General features: G+C 38.0%; 1 protein-coding gene across 1 annotated transcript in view; it reads right to left on the bottom strand.

Annotated features, from left to right (window-relative positions):
* Positions 1 to 18,818, bottom strand: part of CDKAL1 (CDKAL1 threonylcarbamoyladenosine tRNA methylthiotransferase) — a 667,990-nt gene that overhangs the window by 258,940 nt on the left and 390,232 nt on the right. The window contains exon 10 of the mRNA XM_007454853.1: positions 11,005 to 11,171. Within this exon, the coding sequence (XP_007454915.1) occupies positions 11,005 to 11,171 (167 nt within the window). The remainder of the gene's footprint in view (positions 1 to 11,004; positions 11,172 to 18,818) is intronic.

Raw genomic sequence — 18,818 nt, 5'->3', positions numbered from 1 at the left:
GGAAACTAATACAAAGACAGTAATAGAGGAATAGAGGAAGAAAAAATAACAAGGATCTATTGAGGTGGAAAGACAAAGCTTGACTATATAGTAGCCAATTAATGAAAAGATTAACGTCTGAAATTTCAACTGATCGGCATTTAGGCTGACATTCCATATGACTGTATAATAAAAAAATGATGTAAAGCTTGCTTTTTAGATATATTTTAACATGTAAATATAGAAGTTACTTCTTTGCTGCCATATATTAGAGACACTCTAATCCACAATACTTTCTCTAGTCAAACAATGCTTTACAAGCAGCAAACTTTTCACAGTGTTTTTAAAAACAGAAAAATGCATGCTACAAAAAGAGACAGAATAGTTCTTTCCACCTAAACTAATGAATAACTAGAGAACTTTCAATATTACTCTAAATAGTTTGACTTCTCTGGCCCACATGCAGCATCCTCTGATGCTAAAAATGATTCATTACACACACACTATTCATGCCCATTATAATCTATTTGATAGTTCTCTTCAACACATACAAATAAATGTGTTCTTCTTTTTTTTTTTTTTTTTTTTTTCAGTATGCGGGCCTCTCACTGCTGTGGCCTCTCCCGTTGCGGAGCACAGGCTCCGGACGCGCAGGCTCAGCGGCCATGGCTCACGGGCCCAGCCGCTCCGCGGCATGTGGGATCTTCCCAGACCGGGGCACGAACCCGTGTCCCTTGCATCGGCAGGCGGACTCTCAACCACTGCGCCACCAGGGAAGCCCAGGTGTTCTTAATCATATAAAAATGCTTATGTTTCCAATTTAGGACACAATCATCATTTACTGTTAAATGACATTAAAGAATTTTGGACTTAAAATTTGAAAGCTTAACATTTTTATATGGATTATTTTTGTGGTAGACAACGGAAGATGTGGGAAAAAGAACCGATGCATATTGGATCTAGAAACAACAAACAATTTAGTATATTAAAAATAAACAGGAGCAAAGTAAGGAACTGCATTTTACTTTCTGAAAAATATGCAGAATGTCCCTCAAGTATTCTCTGAACCATTAACTTCATTACCAACCTTTCTGCTCTACACCATGAATCACGTGAAAATTCCATTACCCACCTGATATAAAATATGAAGATTTCATTTTACTAAGTGCTGAATTAGCAATGGCCTAGGGTAGCCTTTCATAGGATATCAGAGCAAAGAATCAATACAGAAATGATCCTAGTACCAAAAGAAAAGTGTAAAGAAAAAACTACATTGAATGCCTTATGTGTTAGCCATGCTCTGTGCTTATGAAGCAAAGTCGAAGGTGGCTTTTCTCAGTGGTTTGAGCATAACTGACTTCCTAAATTAATGAGAAAGATAAAGCCCACAGATGGTGTATTGTGGAGTCTGAACTATACTAATTTCGACAGGTGACATGGAAGCCTTCTTAGCTACTCCTGTGAAATTAAGGATCCAGGGAAAACAGCAATGTGAAACGCCTTTTAAGATGCATATTAAACCATCACGTATCTAATGCCCTCCTTTAGAAACTGAAATGTACACTAGAATACTAAAAGATGAAACAGGAATATTTTGTATGCCACAATCAAAATTTGTAAATTTCTAGGCTTCTAGTATCCTAGAATTATATTTACAATTCTGAAATATTAAAGTGTTCTGCTTTATTGGGTTGGCCAAAAAGTGCCTTCGGTTTTTAAGTAAAAATGGAAGACATTTTTCATTTTCACCAAGAACTTTATTGAACAATGTATTCACCCTTTTGTTCCACTACCTTCTGCCATTTTTCAGGCAACTTCATAATTCCATCTTCCCAAAACTTTTTATCTTTTTGAGCAAAGAACTGTTCCAGGTGCCTTTTACAGTCTTCCAGGGAATTGAAATTTTTTCCATTAAGAGAATTTTGTAAAGACCTAAACTAATGGAAATCCGAAGGTGCTGTGTCTGGTGAATATGGCAGATGAATCAGAACTTCCTAGCCAAGCTGTAACAGTTTTTTCCTGGTCATCAAAGAAACATGTGGTCTTGCGTTATCCTGATGGAAGGTTATGCGTTTTCTGTTGACTAATTCTGGACGCTTTTTGTCAAATGCTGCTTTCAGTTGGTCTAACTGGGAGCAGTACTTGTTGGAATTAATTGGTTTTCCAGAAGGAGTTCATAATAGAGGACTCTCTTCCAATCCCACCATATACACAACACTACCCTCGCTGGATGAAGACTGGCCTTCGGTGTGGTTGGTGGTGGTTCATTTTGCTTGTCCCATGATCTCTTCCATTCCACGTTATTGTACAGTATCTACTTTTCATCGCCCATCACAATTTGTTTTAGAAACAGAACGTTTTCATTATGCTTAAGTAGAGAATCGCATGCAGAGATATGGTCAAGAAGGTTTTTTTCACTTAACTTACGTGGAACCAAAACATCAAAGCGATTCACATAACCAAGCTGGTGCAAATGATTTTCAGTGCTTGATTTCGATATTTTTTAGTATGTCGGCTATCTCCCACATGGTATAACACTGATTATTCTCAATTAATGTCTTGATTTGATCGCTATCAACTTCAACTGGTCTACCCGACTGTGGAGCAACATCCAGCGTGAAATCTCCAGCATGAAACTTTGCAAACCACGTTTGACACATTCGATCAGTCATAACACCTTCTCCATACATTGCACAAATCTTTTTTTGCGTTTTGATTTCATTTTCACCTTTCTTGAAATAATAAAGCATAATATGCCGAAAATGTTGCTTTTTTTCTTCCATCCTCAATATTAAAATGGCTACACAAAAATTCACCAATTTTGGACTTCCCTGGTGGTGCAGCGGTTAAGAATCCAGCTGCCAATGCAGGGGACACGGGTCTGAGCCCTGGTCTGGGAAGATCCCACATGCTGCGGAGCAACTAAGCCCATGCGCCACAACTACTGAGCCTGCACTCTAGAGCCCGTGAGCCACAACTACTGAGCCTGCGTGCCACAACTACTGAAGCCCGCGCACCTAGAGCCTGTGCTCGGCAACAAGAGAAGCCACCACAATGAGAAGCCTGTGCACTGCAACGAAGAAGAGACCCCGCTCGCTGCAACTAGAGTAAGCCCGCATGCAGCAACAAAGACTCAATGCAGCCAAAATATAAATAAATTTTTAAAAATTCACCAATTTTGATGTCTTTTTTTAAATGCACGCTGATATGACAGCTGTCACATACAATCTAACAAAATTGTTTAGGATGAAGTTAAAGAAAACTAAGTGCTACTAGAGCCAAGTCTTTTCCTTACAGAAAAAACTAAATGAACCTTTTGGCCAACCCAATATATAAATACACACACACACACACACACACACACACACACACACACACACACACACACACGGTTCCAGATGTTTGACTATGATACCAGTTTCTTTATAAAGCATTTGCTGAGGCCTTTTTACTTATCATCTTGACCCATATTTTATCCCTATGTCCCTACACTCTTTTCCTTTCAGGAAAATGATCATCTCTTTTGGCAATGAGTATCGGTGTGTCTCTGGATTTCACTGGCAATAAACTTAGGCCAATAGCAAGAGATAAAATGATGATATTAGTGGTTGCAAAGTTCAGATAGTTTTTATCACAAAGTGGAGTAAATCATATTATGATAACCAAAGGCAATTTGACTATTTATATTCCTCTGCTGGATCTAGACTCCCATCCATGCTATCTGGTAATTCAGAAATTGTAACTGAGGGCAGCAGGGAGGCCCACAAGGTGGGTCTCTGTATAAATTATTGCTGGCCATATAAACAGAATCTTAAAACAAGGCATTTTCCATTGTTCTCCCCCAAAAGACAGAGAAACCCAATATTTTCAACATGAGAAACATTCACGCACAAAATAGTTCATTTTCCCCCGAAAACATACCTGAGATGATAAGCATAAAATAAAATTCCTGATGAAACTGATGAGTCTGTGGCTGTGAGGACAGCAACAAAGAGTTATTTGTTGAGATCAAGTCTATCTATTTAAGAGCTCATTTCTTTTCTGGGTCCTCTGGCCTGCATGTTACCCTGAGGCTTAATCACCCAGACAGAACATTACAAACTGAAGCTCAGTAGTCATAAGCAAGAAGCTTATGGAAGTTTTTCTGAGGAGCTGTTGACTTCAAGGAAAGCTGAGGCTTCTTGGGCAGGGCTGGGGTTAGGAGCTAAAGCCTGAAGAGGGAACAAGTGAGGATCACAGGATGGAAAGGGGTGAGATACAAGTAGGGGCAGAGGTGCAAATGTTTTGGTAGAAGGGCCAGACTGAAGCTTTGCTGGTGCTCAGATCCGGATCCCTCCAAGGAGGAGCAGAGGTGGAATGTGGGGTAGAGCCCACAGTCATGCTTATGTGGAGTAGCATTTAAATTTCATGGTTTATCACAAGGAGTCAAGTCATTCGGCACATAGGGCTGGGGCATAACCCCCATTCCTTTCCAGGGGGGCTGCCCTCAGCTCTCATAATTAGGCCTGATAAGCTTTTTATTAAGTATGTGAATCCTTTTAATATTTGATGGTTTCCTCCCCCTAAATTTTCAGATAGGCACAAACTTTGGTTTCCAGTTTTAGAGGCTTCACTGACCTCTTGAAATCTATTCACAAATGCCAGGTTCAGAATGAAGTAAAGTGCTGATGATCCTAATCAGTAAGAAACGGGGTACCAACAGTCACACAAACCACACTGACAAGTTCCAAAAGCTACAGTACGGGGATGGCAGAAATAAAGGATTTTTCCTTTCCATTTCCTTGCTCAAAACGAATCACTGAACATGTCCTTCTATTCACCAAAAGGGTGAAATAGTTTGTATACAACAGCACAAAATCTATTTGCATATTTTTCTATTATTCTGGAAAGTATAACCCTTAAGGGAAAAAAAAAAAAAGTTTAAAGACACATGTGAACTGTTGACTTCAATTTGGAAATTCTGTATTGCTCTGATGAAACATAAGCACAGCAGGTATTGTGTTTGCTATTGTTTTGAAATTATGAGGCATTTTTCAGAAGTCTGCCAAGCCAAACATACTATTAATGTTCATAAATTACCATGCAGCAAAAGTTCTTGACATATATCTACTGTCTTACCAGATAAATTAATTTTGCTAAATGTACTATTAGATTGGAACATAAGGTCATTTAAACAGAAGTAAATATACAAAAATCAAGGGTAGCAGGAAACTGACTTGTAGTGACTAAAAGATTTCTCAACCAAAAACAGATGGAACATTTAAAATACCACTATGATTAACCTTACACAAGGTAACACATATAAGTGACAGAAATATACTAAATATAAATCTTTAAAGAACTTATACAGTTTAATTCAAGCTGAATAAAATGTAGCATATCAGTGTGAATATGAGTGTCAATATTCTCAGCAATATTTTACAGAGTAATAGAAATTTTAAAATAACCAAGTTACTTTATTTATAATTTAAATGTAGGAAAAGTCCTTAATAACAAGCATTTGCACTCCAAATTAATCAACTTGCCCTCTCTGTTCCAGGCTGTAAGTGATGCACTAAAATTCTGATATGACTTTAAGACATACAGGCATTTTCAAGGAAGATAACAGTTATTTTAAATTATTCATAACACAAGGAGAACCAGAATAGCTTAGATAAATCAAATCCACAGATAATTCCCATATCCCCTTCTGGTCAACAGCTTTAATATCTTTTCCCTACCAGCCAACCCATAGAATTAAAAACACGACAAATTGCCTGATTTTAATTTCTCCTCCTTGACCATCCACTGCTGACTTCTCTGACGGAGACTATAAAAAGCAGTGAAAGCTAAGAAGCAGGAAGGAGAAGAAAGAGGCTAAAGGCCTAGATAATCTACAAATTCAATAATCATATAACGAGCTCATTTGCTCTAGGGAGTCCTAAAGACACTACCTGTCACTACAATATTCTAGCAGGGCAAATAATGAAGCACATCCCTTAGATGCATTCTCCTCCACCATCTAGTAATTCTTCACAGAAGTGTGACTCATAAGTGAGAAACACATATGACAACCATCCACAAACTCTTCCAAAACTAGATGCTCAGCCCAGATATGAAGGTACCTCAATATGTATAAGACATGCAGTCAAAGAACAGCTGAACTTAGAGCCATCACATCATTCCATACACATTTATTAAGTGCATGTCATCACAGGCACTGAAATGCAAAGACAAACAATACAGCCTCTCCCTAAAGATGATAACAGTTTTGTTGGATTTACGTGTAAATAAGTAATGATGCACCATGACGAGTGCCCACAGAGACAGGCTGCACAGAGTCTGACAAAGCATGGAAGGAATCTAGGAAATACCTGAGCAGGCTTTATGGAAGATGCAGTATAGTAGAGAGCATTTTAGAGTCAGACAAGATTAGAAACCCGTTCAGCTGCTAATTAGTTATGTAATTTGGCCAATTATTAAAGCTTTCTAAGACTTGGCTTCTCAATAAATAAAATAAGGATAATGTTATCTATATAGCTAGCTTATTGTAAGAAGGAAAAGAGATAATATGTGTATAGCAAGCACTATGGCTTCTAGAAAATAATAAACAGCCAAGAAATTGTACTGATGTTATTATGATTATTATTAAGCAGTGCTGAATAATGTTACCAGTGTCTTCTGGTGCCCAGGTACCAGCAGCCATTGCATCACTGTCACTGGCCACATCACACCTGGCTGGGTTCATATGTGTTATGTTCAGTCTGAATTAATACCTTAGCTGTGGGCTACCTACAACGCAGAGGGGAAAACCAAGCAATGTAGTTTCAAGAGTGATCAAATTCACAAGCTGCTCCACCTAGAAGGTCAGAGTTCATTAAACAGGAATATGCCAGTGCCATCATCTTAGCAATATCAACAGGAAAGCAAACATAGAGGGAAAGTATCTCTTATTTGCCACTATAGGGGCAATATATTAGTCAACATATATATTAGTCAACATATGTATTTCCATTAAGAACCCGTTTTTTTAACGGAAAAGCCCGAACGGAAATTTTGGCCAACCCAATAGTAGCAAATATTAGTGTATCTGATTAACTCAATACTAACAACTGTCATCATGTGGTAAGTATGAAACAGGAAAAAGTTACAGTAAAAATAGCAGGAGTATAAAATGGTTAAAAAAAATACAGGCTACACAGGAGGCCTCATAAGGGTAGCAAAGGGAAGAGCAAACAGGGATGTAGTGGAGGAAGCATCTTAAGGACCCTGTATGTCGTGATAAAGAGCTTATCTTTATTCTATGGGTAATGAAGAGGTATTACAGACCTAAGATGAGGTAAAACATTTTTTAATCTACTGTTTTATCTATTGTTTCTACCTCATATCCAAATTTAATAAGTATTACATAAGCTTATAATTATGTTTCTTCAATTCCAGGGTGTTTTCCCACCATATATATATGGTATACATATATATAGATATGTTTGAGATATCTTTGACACTTATGTCATCATTTAAAATGAATCCCATATGGTTTTGTAGGGCAGTGACAAGTTAAAAATAGGGTTTATAGGTATTCCAATTAGATACTTGACTTTGCCTGTTAGGGATTAAGAATTCTCCCTCCTTTCCTTTTATTCATTACACATTTATTCAATATCTACTATATAAAGTGCCACACATAATGTTAGACTCTCAATTAAAAGTTAGACGTGCATCCTACATTAAGTGTGATATCTTCTGTCCCTTGGAAGATTCAATAAAATGTATTTTCAACAGACCTATTTTTCCACACCATACATTTAAATAATGATAGAAACGTTGGTATTTTCCTTTAAATGATTTCCCCTTTAAACTATGCAATTAAAAAAAAAAAACTGGTAAAAGAGTTTAAGAGAAAAATCTCAAGAGTCAGGTGAATGTGAAGTGAACATAACCAAGAGGAAGGAAAACAGCCCCATGAAGTGCTCTATAATTAAAGTCCGTAGCGTGAAGCATCTTCCAGAAACACAAGAAGGCTGGGTCCTACCAATACAATTCGCCAGAAACTCTCACCGTAAGTGTATTAAACCATCAGAGTAGTTTTTCAAGAGTGGCTTCCTTCTATCCTGGCAGTTAAAAAAAATCATCACCTGTCATTCACTGGTGTTATTTTTTCGCCCATTTTCAGCTTTTCCCGCTTCTTTTTTTTCTTCTTGATGAATTTTCTTCAGCACTTTAGGTAAGTCAAGTAATTTCTTCACAGCAGTCTCAGCTTAGTGAGAGGAAAATGGGGAAATACGATGCATTGTGGGTGCGGGGTTAGGCTCCATGGGGTTGGCTCTCTTCCCTAATGTCCTTTTTCACACTTGGAAGCCAGTGATGCCTGTGGAGCTCAGATACCTTTTCTGTTACAGAAGGATGTGTTTGTAGGACACTGCGAGCTTGAAGCTCTGCCACTCAGAGAAGGATGAGAACCACCACCAAGGGGTGCAGGTCTTGTCAAAGCGACAGAGGAAGACTTGAAAAGCTCTTGCTTCCAGATACTAGGGTTTTCTCGTTCTAGCACATCTTTGTTTGTCTCCTTTGGTTCTGTTTCCTATGGACTGCTCTCTCCTTTGCTGTGGAACCATAGGATGGAATTACTCCCTGCATATCAAGTGGAGGGGAATGGGTGGCTTTCTTTGGGACAAACTCTCACCCTTGAAGCTCATTTACTTTGTCATCTTGTGCTGCCTCTTCTCGCCAGACGACTTCAAAGTTCAAGATGGTAGAGTGGGCTCTACAATTTATTTTATGAAAAAGGCTCTTCCTTTATTCATCTTTTATTCATTCATTTATTGAGCCACTAGTCGGTGGGGAGATCAACACATAGATATGACAAGGTCCTCGCCTCGTGAAAATGAGAATGTAGGAGGGAAGGCCAACATTATAGATATCTTTTTTTTTTTTTTTTTTTTTTTCCTTGCGTTATGCGGGCCTCTCACTGTTGTGGCCTCTCCCATTTGCGGAGCACAGGCTCCGGACGCGCAGGCTCAGCGGCCATGGCTCACGGGCCCAGCCGCTCCGCGGCATGTGGGATCTTCCCGACACGGGGCACGAACCCGCGTCTCCTGCATCGGCAGGCGGACTCTCAAGCACTGCGCCACCAGGGAAGCCCAAAAAAGCAAGAATTTTTAAAAGGTAATTTTATGACAATTGTAACTTGTTATCACTCTAAGTACAATCTATGAACTAAACACTTGTGTTCTTCCAGGTAAAGCGTAAAGCTACATTTACCGTCCTCTGTTGATTTTTAGCAGCTCTTCTGGAGCATCTATTCGGAGATCAACAACTCTAGCACCATTTTAGATGCTGAGCATTAGGGTTTGCTATAAACGCGACACTGGTTTCTGCAATCTTGCAATTAATTAAAGGGTTGAGTTTATTCCAAGAGATATTAGGTTTCTCATCACAGAGCCAATATGTGATTTTTTTCCCCTTGTGTTTACTCCCCACCTCAACTTCTCCGACTGTAGCCCCACCTGAACTGCTCTGACTCTAGCTACTAATGTTCTCTTGAAATTTGATAAGATTTTTTAAATCCAAAGAAACTGGGGTGTTTATCAGCTGTATATTGGCAGGGCTTACTTCTCTTCCTACCCACCATATATCCAGCACATCTCCTGATCTTCATGATGGATGCCTCACATTTACTGAAAACATAGCAAGACTGCTATAGCTCTTAGCAGATTTGATTTTTACAGAGAATCACTTGCTTTTTCAAGTGCCACATCAAAGGGTTAAGTAAAAACTGACATGCCTGTGGCTTACTTTTAAATAGCAAATCATAATAGTCACACACTGTCCAAAGTACCAAAGTTAACATATAAATCACACACCTTTACTAAAAAGATCTGGTTGGGAAAATGTGAATAACAAAATTGAAATCGCTAAATTTCTTCATTAGATATTTATAATTAATGATCAGATTGCAATCCACTCTGTTTTCAGAATTTCTAAAATAGGTTGCTGATAGCAGGGTGGCTTTTCAACAACAACCTCAACAAGTATAGGCCTCAAATCAAATCAACAGAAATAATCTTTGAATATTCATTCACATTAAATTTCAGCCACTATACTTGCTAAATTTTAGAATTCTGAAAAGTCATTTTTCTGTACAAACTAACTGCAAAGAACACAACTGATAAAAACATAAGTGAGTTGTTTCTGTACTTTGCACATGACTCTCCAACAGCACTTATTAGATTTCTTATTCTTAACTATGGACCTAATAGTATAATCTTATTTCTCAAATAATAATCATGGATCCCAGCATGTACTTTTTCATTTACATGGTTGTCCCCTTGTCCATAGTCTTTGCTCATATTTATTGTATCATTTGTCATCAAGTACCACAGTTACTTGTACACACGTCCATTTTCCTAGTTTAATAGTAAGCTACTTGAGGGTAGGCACTCTGTTCATCCATGGAAAGTATAAAAACAAAACCAGGGATCTTGCATTATCGTAACTCCTTTTTTTCACAGCGACCACAAGAGAATCAAGTGGAAGACTACAAAGCTCTACGTCTCCTTGATTTCATTTTTCCCCTAACTATTGCCAGACAAAAGAATCAAATTTAAAACATCCTTAAACTCCACTGCACAGTATCCTCATTGGTAGGGCTAACAGCAGTTCAGATAATGCAATGTTCACAGTTGGTTGCAAAATCAATGCAACGTGGTAGCAGTCCTGAAATACACAAGGGTTATAGATAGAGGAACTGAGGCAAATTTATGCACTGGAAAACTGAAGGGCTGTATGGAAGAAACAAAGAACTGAGACAAGATGGCAAATACTGGAAAATCTAGGCAACATTAATTAATGGTGAGGAAGCAGAAACAAGATGTGAAGACTGACAAAGACGGGACTTGAAATTCCCAATTCATCCTTGGTAACGTGGGACCACAAAAAAAAATGTGCAAGTGGTTTTAAATGAAACTCATGTGATGGTGCTGAGGCTGCCACGTGGTCTGGATTGGTTCGTCTCTGTGTCAGCATGGAAAGGGTGCTTTTCCTTACCTCCAGATGCTCTAAAATATAGGGCGGATTTGTCATGCCAAGCCTCAGCATCGCTCCCTCCGGAATCACTTCAACCAGTTTCCACAGCAGTGCGGGAAGACTGGTGCCAATATCTCTGCCATAAGCCCCTGTGTCTTCACTGGTCAACCATATTTCACAAACACCCTCTGTGAATCAAAGGAGATAATTAACAAATCTGTTGCAGAGCCGTTTCCTTCATCAAACAGCTGCTCACTCTTTTTAATGCAGTATTTCTCAACACTGATATGCAGGCAGCCTGGGTATTCAATTGCAGAGAAAAAGCAGCTTATCCCATGGTGACACTGGGTCATTAAGTTCATTTTATGAACACCAGAGAGTTACAACAATGCTGTAAATTATCAGTGCGTCCTATGGAGTGATTAACATTCACAGCCAATCAGTTCAACCATGCTTCCTCCAAAGCACTTTGATCAACACTAAAGCTTTAGTCCCATCACAGACAATACCTAGTTTATTGAATAGCAAAAGCGCCGGAACTGAAACAGTCACTCCACAACATAGGTACTATCAGCAGTTAACTCACTAATCAGTCTGTCACCGACCCAAGGAAAATGTCAAGTGTTGTTAAAGTTTGACTCACAAATTATTAATTATGAGGGACCCATTTCTCCTGTAGTAACCATGCTAATTTGTTTTCTTAATTCAATTAAGAACAGAGTGCATTATATTGCTGCATTCAAAGAAGCTGGCTACTGTATCAACTAAGCATCTGTGTTGAAAAAGCTGTTTACTAAAAATAGAACAGGTTGCATCCTATTTTCCATCAATCAGACTTTATAAAAATGTATCTATGTTTCCATGTTGTTGTTGTTATAAAGAATCCTGACTTCCAATATTACCCGCCTGCAATAACATTCTACCAGAAATTGAAAGGAAATGCTTCTGGATCACCTAGTATTACTTAAAATAAATAAAGCAGAGTTAGCAAGAGCCACCCAAGTTTTCAGGGCACACAGAATCTTTCTGAAGGCATATTCAACCAAAGGATTAGGCTGTTTTAAAAGGCCAAATGATTCACAAGGCTAAAATAAACAGTGAAATGGGCCTGTGAAATTTGTTCATGCTAACGTGATTTGTTGCTTCTGAAGAACCTCAACACACACACAAGGCACACAAAGACAGCCTGAACCAAAAGCAGAAGTTTCTAGGAAGAGTCTTAAAATTAAAATTTTAAATTGTCTTTAGTTGACAGAACAGAATAATTTCAAAAATACATTTAAATATTCCTAGCCAAGAGAGACAACAAACAGAACACACAGCTTCTCTGTGAATGTGAACTTAAAACTTACAGAACAAAGAAGCAGAAAGGAAAGGCCTTCACTCTCTTTAACATGTTCCACAGAGGTGGAAAAATATATCAATACATGAAGCTAACATCTCCAGTCACTATTCCTTCCTTTAGAAGAAGAGATATATTTACTTTATCAACAAACTAGCCAACCTCCATAAAAACATGTTCACTTTTCCCCACTTTACTATCTTTCTGAGACAAGCACGTCCTCACCCACACCCAGACAACATGGAAAATACAAGGATAGAAATAAAATTAGTTTCCCAAAATTAAAGAACAGGAGACATCAAAAAACAGCTCCATTTTAAAAGTCAGAGATGTTTTTAGTATTTGAAAATCAATAATGTTATGAATATATATGGGCTTTAATTTAAATATGCAGTTTCAGAAATTAATAAACCTTTGCTTAGTTTTAATCATTTAATAAAAAGTTTTATCCTCAAAGTAAATAATCTGGCATGTCCACAGGCTACCTTTGTAGCTCTGTAGTTTTATAAATATTCTCTGTACATGGAGTAAATATTTTTCTATTGAAAAAAACTGGTTTGCAATTAGTGGTATTATCTGTATTTTAATATTACATATGCCATCAGACACTGGACTCATACAACCTCTTTTAAAAAAATCTTATCACAAAATCCACTCCAGGAAAGAGATGGCTAAGTAACAACATAAATGGATTTTAAAACACTCTGAAAGAGGTTATAAAAACAGGACATTATCCATGATTTTCCAGTTACTGGCATCTGAGCAACACAATATGAATATTTTTAAATGAACAGAATAATTTTAATTTATAATTTTTCCATCCAAATGGTTCCATGTTACGCCTTATGTAGAGAGAGCGAGTTCCTGGAACAGTGCCTTGCTGTTGCTAGATGAATATAGAAGGGGAAAAATCGCTATGAATAGGAATGGGAATAACAGCCATGCAGAAAACAGCATCCAGCTCTTCAAGCTGCATAGGTGGGGACCAACAGCCCCCTGGTGGGCTGAAACTTCAAATTAAATCACATGAAGAGGAAGCAGCTGTAACACTACATCAGCAACAACAGGAATAATGGTCTTGGTGTCTCCAAGATCAAGGCTGCTAAAATGCTCTCTATAATAGCAACCTGGTTTAAAACACAATGAAATAAGAAAGCATGTGCAAAATGTGAAATCCTTGGACTTGAGAAGAATTGTGCCTTGCCAGTTCAACCCAAAAATTTGTCAAAGATTATTTTGCTCTTAACGTGAGAAAGTTCAGGTTTGTAAGGTTGTATTTCAAGCATTCATTCTAATGAGAGCTGATCCCTCCCACAGTTAGGCCACAGAAAGCCATTTCATAGTAAAGGTGAAGCTCAGTGTGGAATCCCGAAGTCCTGTGATTATTCATAGAGCAAGCATTGCCTGTCAGGTCAGCGTGCATATGAATTCACCAGGGAAACCGAAGGCTGCAGTCTGTAATCACTAATGGATATTGGGACACACATGCATGCTTTGAGCTGCACTCTTAATTGGCTATACTTATGGACAGAAGTGCTTGCCTAAACAGCTTCATTCCTTAAGGACTTTGGTTATGAGCTACATTCCTTCACACATTCATTTCTTTATTCATCCATCAAACATTTATTAAGCCCTTACCTACTATGTGCCCTGCAGCTCTTCCAGCTCATGACAGATATGGATTCATCATTAAACTTCTGAGATCTAAGATTGGCTATTACTCAGGCGCCGGTGAGGGGACACTTGACAGACATCCTGGGAACTTCATATACATCCCTATCAGTGGTGACGTGGAGGCGGATGGGTACTGGAGAACACAGCCTTAGAAACCAAGATCAAGGGCGAACTGAACTGGCTTGACGTGGGTATGATGTCAACCCCAATGAGATAGACCCCCATCTACACTGTAACATGGATTTTGACTAATACATGCCAGAAAAACAAACACATGAAAATTAAAAAGAGAAGCAAGCAGGAAGAATTGAGATAAGAGAAGTGAATGCCCAGTAAAAACTCCCATGCCTGTAATAAATACATGCAAAAAAAGAAAGTGGTGGGGAGAAATTCGGGAGACAGGAATGAGGCTTTTTTTTTAAACATCCAAGGAGGAATCTTACTTTTTCCTAAAATTGTTCATCTACCTGACTTTTGTTCATGTTCCTTAAATTATTCAGTGTATCTGACTTTTCTAATGAACATTAGGTTCATAAGATCATCTATCATCCTTTTGTTGTGTCAATTTTGATTTTAAAAAAAGCAAACACTAGGAAGAAATGAAATACATCTTACAAAGGAAAACGCTTCAAAAAGTTAAGTTACTGGAATCCATTATCATTGTACCCAAGTAATTACAGATCAGCCTACAGTTCTAACACTACTTTTCTCTGAATAGAGAGCAGCTACAACAGCTGCATTCTGATCTCTGCTTCATAGTAATTTGAGATGACAGAGGATGGAAAACATAAAGAAGACATAAAAGGTTAATAATAAAAGAAAGATCATATTCTCAGGAAAATAGTCTCACAACAAAGAAAATCCTTTCTGAAAAACCAAACTTTGCCAAAACTCAAGTTCAAAAGATTATGACTCACTATAACTCTTCCTGTGTATGAGCTTCATTGTAACAAATTAAAATATGGGTGGGGGCTTCCCTGGTGGCGCAGTGGTTGAGAGTCCGCCTGCCGAAGCAGGGGACACGGGTTCGTACCCCGGTCCGGGAAGATCCCGCATGCCGTGGAGCGGCTGGGCCCGTGAGCCATGGCCGCTGAGCCTGTGCGTCCGGAGCCTGTGCTCCGCAACGGGAGAGGCCACAACAGTGAGAGGCCCGCGTACTGCAAAAAAAGAAAAAAAGAAAAAAAAAAATAAATAAAATATGGGTGAAGATTGATTTTATCTGGTCAGAGAAGTGATATTTCTCTGTTAGCTTTTGCTTTATCACTGGGGAAAATTTCCATCATAATAAATTGTTTCAATTATTCCATATGAGTAAAGTCTCTAAAACTAGAGATTATAAAAATATAAAAACTGTAAATAGTGATTAATTGGATCAATAGTTAAAAAACACTAGACGGTAAGAAAATCTACATCAATTAAACATAATTATTAAAAAAATCACCTCATGTGCAGAAAAGGGAATCCTCCTACCCTGTTGGTGGGAATGTAAACTGGTACAGCCACTATGGAAAACAGAATGGAGGTTTCTCAAAAAACTAAAAATAGAGTTGCCATATGTCCCAGCAATCCCACTCCTGGATGTATATCCAGAGAAAACTATAATTCGAAGATACATGCACCCCTATGTTCATAGCAGCACTGTTTACAATAGCCAAGACATGGAAGCAATCTAAATGTTTGACAGATAAATGGATAAGATGTGGTACATACCATACACAATGGAATATTACTCAGCCATGAAAAAAGAGCTAAATAATGCCATTTGCAGCAGCATGGATGGACCCAGAGATTATCATACTAAGTGAAGTAAGTCAGACAGAGAAAGACAAATACCATATGATATCACTTATATGTGAAATCTAAAATATGACACAAATGAACTTATCTACAAAACAGAAAACAGACTCACAGACAGAAAAAACAAACTTATGGTTACCAAAGGGGGAAGGCAGTGGGGAGGGATAAAATAGGAGTTTGGGATTAGCAGAATCAAACTACTATATATAAAATAGATAAACAACCAGGTCTTACTGCATAGCACAGGGAACTATATTCAATATCCCATAATAAACCATAATGGAAAAGAATATGAAAAAAGAATACACACACACATACACCCTCACACATATATATGTATAACTGAATTACTTTGCTATATACCAGAAACTCACGTAACATTGCAAACCACCTATACTTCAATTAAAAAAAAAAAAATCACCTCGAAGCCTGCTATATCTTTCTTCCTCAGAAGATGTGTTCTCTCTCTTCCTCTATCTTGTGCTCTCCACTACTAGCCTGGCCTTTCCCTCCTCCCACAATTCCATCCCCTAGTCTTTCACCGCCATCCATCCCAGCCTTCATTATCCATTTTCTTCTATGGCCAATAAGGAATATGAATTATACATTAACTGTAATGTTTATTTAATATGCATTACATTCTCTGCTCTTAATTCCCCATTCTCTCTTTTAAGGGTCACAGTGTATATTGACTAGATTTTTATGGGCTCTTTCTTCTTAAAAAATAATCTTAGACAATTCACAAACGAATATGACCCTCTGTTTAAGCATTTGAAAGGTCATGGAAATTTCTTCAATGGCAATGTTTCTAAGTAATAATGTACACAGGCAGCCTTCTACCTATTTAGCTTATTCATTTAATAGTGAATTAGACAATATAACTTCTTTGGTCTCTTCTGATCCTGTTATTAGATACTCAATGGTCTTATGCTTCCCATTTAGATAAAAAAGGACTTAAATAACAATTTTATTAAAGATAGCATCACAGCAGATCCAGTCAAGGCTATCTTTTATAGAATAATGATCTATCACTGATAAATACCCAATTAACAGGCCACCACAGAAGACAGTTATTAATTAGGTAACCTTCAATTATATCATGTTTATACTACTTTTTTAAACTTTTGAAAGAAGTTTATTAGTGACCTGAAGGGTTTTCTTTTCCTCTTAATATTTTTTATTTTTTTAATTAATTAATTAATTTTTGGCTGCGTTGGGTCTTCGTTGCTGCGCGCAGGCTTTCTCTAGTTGCGGTGAGCAGGGGCTACTCTTCGTTGCAGTGTGCGGGCTTCTCATTGTGGTGACTTCTCTTGTTGAGGAGCACAGGCTCTAGGTGCGTGGGCTTCAGTAGCTGTGGCACGTGGGCTTCAGCAGTTGTGGCTCGTGGGCTCCAGAGCACAGGCTCAGTAGTTGTGCACACGGGCTTAGGTGCTCCACGGTATGTGAGATCTTCCCGGACCAGGGCTCGAACCTGTGTCCCCTGCATTAGCAGGCGGATTCATAACCACTGTGCCCCCAGGGAAGCCCCCCCATCTTTTTATTTGAACAGTGCTAAATTTCAAGAAAAGTTTCAAGAGTAGAACAACGAATCCCTGTACCTCTTTCACCTAAACCCAGGAATAATATTTTGTCACATTTGTGAGCACCCTCTCCACATCCACAAATACAAGTTTGTTTGTTTCTTTTCCTGAACCATCTGAGAATTAGTTGCAGACATTAGGGCACTTTACCTCTAAATATGTCAGCATATAGCTTCTAAGATCAAGAACATTCTCCCTTACATTCTCACAACACAACCACTACTGCAGGCAAACCAAACACTGGACAACACCATAGTCAGAACTCTATGCTTTGTCATTTGCTGTTCCCTCTGTCTAAAATGCCTTTCACTCTTCTTGCATAATGAATACCTCTTCCAGGAAACTTTCCTGACCAACCAGACTAATTCAGATGCTCCTCTCCTGTGCTTCCAAGCATCTTGTACAAAATTCTGTAATACAATGTGTTGTAATTATTGGTTTAATTGTTTGTGTCGCCTGATAGGATGCAAGCATCTTCTGGGCAGAGATGCAAAAATCTTCCTAATACACATATGCCTAGGACCTATTATAGTGCTTAGCACATAGGAAGCACTCAATAAACTTTGGTTCCATGAATCAATTTAATAAGATTGCATTCAGTAAAAATGACTAATTAAGTTTAATTTAGCTAACATTTGACAAGCACCTCTTCCTTGGCCCCACAAAGGTATATGTAAACATACATGTACGCACATGCATACACACACATACACATGGAGTGTACACAGCAGTGTACAAGGTTCTGCATTAGGCAATAAGGAAATATCAAAATGAATTTTCTTTGGAAAATATGAAAATGTAGCTAGAATGTTACAAAGTTTGCTGCATAATATCTTAACTTCTAAGCAATCTTACTCAAAGTTCCTTATTACCCTATAGTGATCATTGGATAGCATGGCAAGTAAATAAAAATCATCTTTTACTTAGAAGTAAGACTTTCCGCTTACACATAGGTTCAGATGGACCAATTACCCATAAATCATTTAAATTTAAAATGATTTTTTTTAGTGCTTGAATAATAAGAGTTAACAAAGAGACAGTATTTCCAGAGCATCCTGACATCTGTGATTACAGTCATACTCAGAAGAACTGTTGTTGGCATAAATTGATAATGTTGCTGCTAAATAAAAACAACCTGTTTGTTTCTTTTCGAAGGTCATAATCACATAAAAATTGTTTATTTCCATACTTCCATAAGAATTTGGAAACAATGGAAAGCTAAAAGCAAATTAAACACCACAAAATGATGACACGCTTTCTGAAAACAAGGTATCTGACTCCCCAGGCTCCAAAATCTGCAATAGGCCTCAATGCAACAGATTAAGTTTATCCTCTTAATACCAGTGTGTTCTACTCCATATACGGGTTTTTTAAACACTCCTAGAGAGAATACAGACAGCTGCGTCTATGAAAGGACTCTCTGGTATTTCAGCAGGGTGTGA

The sequence above is a fragment of the Lipotes vexillifer genome, unplaced genomic scaffold, assembly GCF_000442215.2.
Source record: "Lipotes vexillifer unplaced genomic scaffold, Lipotes_vexillifer_v1.1 scaffold428, whole genome shotgun sequence".
NCBI lineage: Eukaryota > Metazoa > Chordata > Mammalia > Artiodactyla > Lipotidae > Lipotes > Lipotes vexillifer.
Note: the sequence above shows the minus strand (reverse complement) of the source record. Positions and strands in the feature narration are given on the sequence as shown.